The 6,000-nt window shown below is 39.9% G+C and overlaps 1 protein-coding gene across 1 annotated transcript; it reads left to right on the forward strand.

Annotated features, from left to right (window-relative positions):
- Positions 1-3,149: 3,149 nt before the first annotated feature.
- MELLADRAFT_87395 (uncharacterized protein) lies at positions 3,150-5,787 on the forward strand (the record flags this gene model as incomplete). The annotated part of the gene is made up of 16 exons (XM_007410417.1): positions 3,150-3,311; positions 3,405-3,454; positions 3,521-3,581; positions 3,666-3,695; positions 3,778-3,851; positions 3,922-4,032; positions 4,125-4,150; positions 4,210-4,217; positions 4,281-4,326; positions 4,394-4,599; positions 4,694-4,873; positions 4,962-5,038; positions 5,119-5,212; positions 5,281-5,439; positions 5,537-5,647; positions 5,710-5,787. 16 exons carry the CDS (start codon positions 3,150-3,152, stop codon positions 5,785-5,787), a joined length of 1,473 nt encoding a protein of 490 aa, XP_007410479.1.
- Between the last annotated feature and the right edge of the window lie 213 nt (positions 5,788-6,000).

Raw genomic sequence — 6,000 nt, forward strand, 5'->3', positions numbered from 1 at the left:
CCCTCTTTTTGAGAGCCATTCTATAGTCAATAATCTATCATTTTTGATCATTTTGAAAGCTGCTCTAGACCAGCTTTCAAGTTTTAAGAATCCATCATTACCTGGCGGAAACCTTACAACTTGGGGCTTGGTCTTATGAAGACCACTTCCAATCAAAATTTTGCCCACAATTCTTTCCCCATCATGCTCACTGAACAGTTCTATGTACAAGTGGGGCCGGAAAAGATATGGCACCAGTTTACTCCGCCGGCCCCGACTGTTGTACTGGGCGGAGTGAACTGGTGTTGTGTCTTTTCCACCCTCACTTGTACATCTCAACTTGCTTCCAATTTTTCTCATAGAACTCGGTCTATAAGAGAAAATTCAAACTTTGTTGAAAATCATCAATCCAACTTCGATTTGGGTAACTCAACATTGGTCTTTGCTAGCAACTTGAATGAAACAATTCACACAATCTCATAGACCCATCAATGCAATGATTCTATCCAATCATCAATGACGCAATCTCTGAGACAAGTTGATTTCCAAATGTCCAAAATCAAATTGAACAATAAGAATCAAGATGATGATAGAGTATCATTGATAGTCAAGTTTGGTGAATGGTATATATCAAACACCATTGATTGATTTTTGAGTTGAAAATTGAATTTTGAATTTGAAAAGTGACTTCAAAAAATAATGGATTATACAATGCATAATCTTTTAATTTTTAATATATTTACAAAAGTAAGCCATACCAAACGGGGCCTAAGTGTGCTAGGCCAAAACTTTTGAACAAAATTATTGTCAGGAAGGGCATACACAGACATAGCCATATATCTCCTTCCTCACAATTAAACCTTATTACATACATATAACTACATGTAATTAAACAATTACATGTAGTAATAAGCTGAAAGAACCCGTAACAAATGATTACATGAAGTTACAAATATGTAATCATCAATTACTTGAGTAATACACATAGTACTTGATTTCTACTATTCTTTTCCACTTATCACTTTCTCTTAACTTCAATTCAGTTTCTCTTTTTCTCTATTTTTGTTTATTCAAAAGATGGTCAATATTCAATAAACAAAATACTCACGGATCAATTTGGAAGATGATCCTAAAGTGATTTGTTTAATGATGATCTGTCCAATACACACATGTGATCCTAGTTCAAGCTACTAAGCTGGATTGGGAACCCAACTTAATAACTGATCATCTGAAACTGATCTTCTTGGCATGTGATGGCCGCCAAGAAGGGAGCTCTAGGGTCCTTGTGCTAAAAGGATGGATTGTTATTGAATAACTCACAAGGGTGATTCAGGATTAAATGGTGGATCAAATTACACACGCTAAAAGGAATGGTTCACATGTGCACATCTATTTGTAATGATCATTTGAGATCTTCTACACATCAATGAACAGTTGTTTGTGTGATATGTTCATCATATTCTATTTGTAGAGTTTTTTCTTATGCTGCTGTGCGCTTTCTGACTTGTTCTGACAGGTATATAAACCCTAGCTATTGTCTTGTTTCTTTTGTTCCTCATCCTTTACAATAACCAATCAAGTTTACCAAGCTTTATAAACCAATAAATCCCTCCATAACAACCTCCAAAAGCCCTTACAAGTCCCTTATAAGCCCTTTCAGTGTTGGTATCCACGGATCTGGTCTTTATTCTGCTACTTCTCTCTTGATTACTATTGTCAAACTGCTGTCCTACATATGTGAATCATATGTAATTAACCTGTAACAGTTCTATATCAACTATTACATGGTTATTTCCTTGCTCAATAAGCTTTCTTATTGACAATTATCACCAAAAAATCATCACCCTACGGGGTGGCTAGCAGTCCATACAAGATAACCTTTAAACCAAAGAATCACAACAAGAACAAAAAATAAAAACAAAAATCAACCACACCAAAGATATATAAAAAATAACTAAATTAAACATAAGAATCTCACTAAATAAACATTGCCAAAACAAATATAAAAAATGACCATGCTAATGAAAAAAGAAAAGAAAATAATAAGAAAAAATGTGTTTTCTGATATAAACTTCACGAACCACAACATAAAATAATAAGCAATAAGATAAATATCCATCTAAAACAATTCCCTAAAAAACAACCCACAAAAACTGAAAAGAACTAAAAAATCTTTCAGAACATAGGGAGGGAAGGGAGGGATTTCAAAAATCAACTCTTTAACACTAAGATTGGTATGAGAAAAAGAGAAGAACAATGGAAATTTGTATGACGTCAACACACCACTCAATTATAAAACACAATCCGACCCGACTTCTTTACATGAAATTTTCTCATATGTACCTATCATATGATATTCCCATAGGTAACTAACAAGTGACCTACATCTATAAATAACAAACCAAAGCGTTCTGCAGAACACAATTTCTGTGCTGTGTAAAAAGCAATTTATACATAGTCAGAAATTGCTTAAGTGAACGGGCTGTAAGTATGTGGCATACTTTGTATGATGTAACCTTTCACCCTTAAGATATGGACCCCCTTTGCCTATTATTGAATGCAGCAAAGAAACAAGTCAACTTGCCTTAGGGCACGCTTGACCCTGATGATCATCAACACATTAATTTCCAAACTTAGAAGCAACTCCATGCCAAATTTGATGTTCCACAGTATCTGGTTGGTCAGCTTTTGGGGATTGGCTAGATTAGGAGAACTAGTGTTCCACAATCATGATCCCTTGGTCTTCATTTGCCAAATAGATGTCAAGTTTTCAAGCAATTTTGACATGGTGTCCATCCGCCTGAGAATGGCAAAGACCACTGCGCCAGGGGAGCTAAAATATCTCCACTGGACTTGTCAACCCAAAAGACTTGATCCAACCAAATCTTTACAAGATATCCTAACTTTAATGGAAGGTACACTGGACAATCCTCAACCAATGAGGAGAGCCTCTTTTTTTTTTTTTTTTAAAGTGCATTTGGCATTTATTGCATAAGTAAAACACTAGTGCTTTTCATCTTGGAGATACAACAGTAATATCCTCGGGTCGGGTTCGAGGGGTCGGTGCACATGAGCTGCACGCTTTAACCCAATTCGATTCCCAATTTCCCAGTGATCTTACCAAGCTACAGTTCCTTTCTTTGATCACTTCATCACTTTTGACATCGGACATGGCTACTGCCAGTACAGACGACCGAGCTGAAATGCAGAATCTCAATGCTCTACTGAAAAAGTCTCTTTCGTTTCTAAACTTCAAGCCTGGACCAAGCTCGGCCTTCTTGATGCCCGGTGTATCTGCTGCCTCGGCTGAAGCCACTCGTGCTGTGCTCACTGTTGAGTCCAATGATGATTCTCTCAAATCACTAAACGATAATGTTATTGTTCAAACTGCTTGGCTAATTTATGTGCTGCTACGATGTTCACAGGAAAATACGGAAAAATATCATTGCTTTTTCAATGACATGCACTTTCACAAGTTCTTCAGTTTCGTATCATAAGTCCACTCCTGCAGATACTGATCAGATGATCCTACTTCACTTAGTCATATAGCCCATCATGTATTGGCGATGTATTCGCTTGGTGCACCGCCAGCCTTGATCAAGGTAAATGGTCTGACCTGACCGCCCCTTTTGACTATTGCTACATGCGTGCTGAGTCAGCTCACGTCGCATCTTCCTTTCTCAAAGGCCGCTTTCGAGCATGAAGTCCCAGAACAGGTCTGTCAGCTTTGGGGGTTCAATCCACAACTTTGCCACTGCTACGAGCGCAACAGGTTGACTGAAGCAATTTTTTTCTCAGAGACCTGCGCTCCCACCAGCATTAGGTAAAATATTTGATGAGAAAAATTGGACTATACACTTGGGGGATGATAAGTTTGTGTTCAGAATCTCTTTACTTATAAGACTGCATGACGGAAACAAGCTCTAACTCCAGACTGCGCAGATACTATCCCAATTACTTGTCCTTCTTTTCCACCGAGGTAGCTCGGTTAGGCGCCGTGGATGCGGTAGATCATTATGTCTTTCGCCAAACTGAAGGAGATATGTTGAATCGGTTAGCAAATCGGTTCGATCGGTCCGTCGCACTCTGACCATGCTAATGATGCGCACATTGCTTGTTTGATTATTTACCGATCTGAACGTAAGATCTTTGGGAGGCGTTTATCATCCTAGTTAGTGTTCTTTGACATTTGCTTTTCGGAATGTGGCTCATAACTTTTTTCCCGTCCAGTGATTCATGTACGCCGCATGGACTGAATTGATCCTTTCCAGAACACTGCTCATGTTAAAATGCGCCTGTAGTGGGGTTATGGTCTTGAATTTTCCATCGACGGCGTCGTAGCGGAAGGTGAATGCTCCAATCTTTGGCCTTGATGATTGATCGAGTAGTAATTCTGTCTGCACGGCCAGCGTAGGTCTTGCGATTGCCGCCGTCCATTCTACCGAATTGAGCAAATTGCAGTTCAACCATTTGATCAAGATCTCACAGGAAGTATCTAGCGTCATAGGAGATGACAATCCGAACAACAAGCCTAACTTTCAAGCTACTGTTCAACAGCTCAGGTTGCATGAGGTCGCCTCTCGCGCTCGTCGAGCTTCCGAAGGCCTGACCGCATTCGAGGTTGTTATTCTCCCCCTTCCAGATGTCGATCATGTCGTTTGCGCTGCAGATATCACTTTAATTGATTTCCAAACCTGTTATTCTGGTAAACTAGATCCTCAACAGGGTGGCAAATGATCCACAATTGGAACCGCCACAAAATCGCCCCTCAGATCCGATAGCCTCCCTCGCCGATACCTGTGAAAAAAAGTCAGATAAAATGTTGCATTGGACTGATCAGTGGCATTTCCAGCCTGAATTGCACTGGAATGAGATAGTAAGCAAAACTGAGGAGGTAAGAGTTTTGAGAAGCAGATCGAATTTGGAGACCAAACTACTTTTCTTATGCAATACTTTCCTCATTGCGGTTTTGTTCGCGTTAGTTGTGCTGGCTGGCCGTTGCAATTTACGCCTCCAGTTACCAGGATGGACCATCACCATACCAGCTCGACTTTTTTTTGTCAGCATGTTCTATTTGCTGAATTTCGTTCTGCTCGTTGAAAGGCGTGGTAACCAATCCTTTTTCTGGTGTGTTCACAGGTTACATGGCGTCACTTCTTGCATATTTCTCCCAACAATCCTCCAGAACCTATCCAAAGCATCTCAAAAGGTGCTGCTAACAAGTTATTTTCGTGTATGTCTTTTCTTTGATTTGACCTCACCCTTGTAGATTGATATAAAGCTTGTGTTGAACCCAATCAGTCCGTCATTGCCCTTTGGATCTCACGGGGACGTCCACCACTTCACCTTTCGCAAGAATTGGGAGCTAAAAATATGGATTTACACGAGGTAGACATTAGCAAAAACTGGCAAGCGATGATCTCTAGTGCAATGACTCATTCGGATGAACACACTACGAAAGTAAGCTTCGAAATTCAACCTAGTCCATACCGAGCCAACCATTCTGGTAACGTGCCATGGTCAGAGCATTTATATACATATTCTTCTCAAAAATTAGACCATCCGTACGCTTGCTTGGGCTTCCCAATTATTCGGGCGGGCATCGCAGGGTGTATACGCCTGTGAATTACCGGGTTCGGGTGAACTTGATGGAAGTATCTTTTATCGCGTACGTCAAAGAACTGGGTTGAGATCTTGTATAGACCATTAACAATTGTGATGCATGTCTAGGCTGCCTTGAAAACCTTGGATAAACAAGGGTGGAAACGCGATGCGAGGACTGAAACCCGCGCTTTCTTATGGTATTGACATCAACGCTGAATGTTTCCATTTCTCATCCACATCTTTCTTATCAAGAAGATCTTGTCCTTCTGTTTGAATTGTATATTAGAGAGCCTCCTAACGCTGCACTTTTTTCCCCATCGTTAATGTGAATATGTACGTCTACTTGAAAGTCTGCATGCAATCCTTTTCCTCAAATGTAGAGCCCAACCATAGCGCATAATTATTGAAGTTCTCAGA

The sequence above is a fragment of the Melampsora larici-populina genome, assembly GCF_000204055.1.
Source record: "Melampsora larici-populina 98AG31 unplaced genomic scaffold MELLAscaffold_20, whole genome shotgun sequence".
In the NCBI taxonomy this organism is placed as follows: Eukaryota; Fungi; Basidiomycota; class Pucciniomycetes; order Pucciniales; family Melampsoraceae; genus Melampsora; species Melampsora laricis-populina.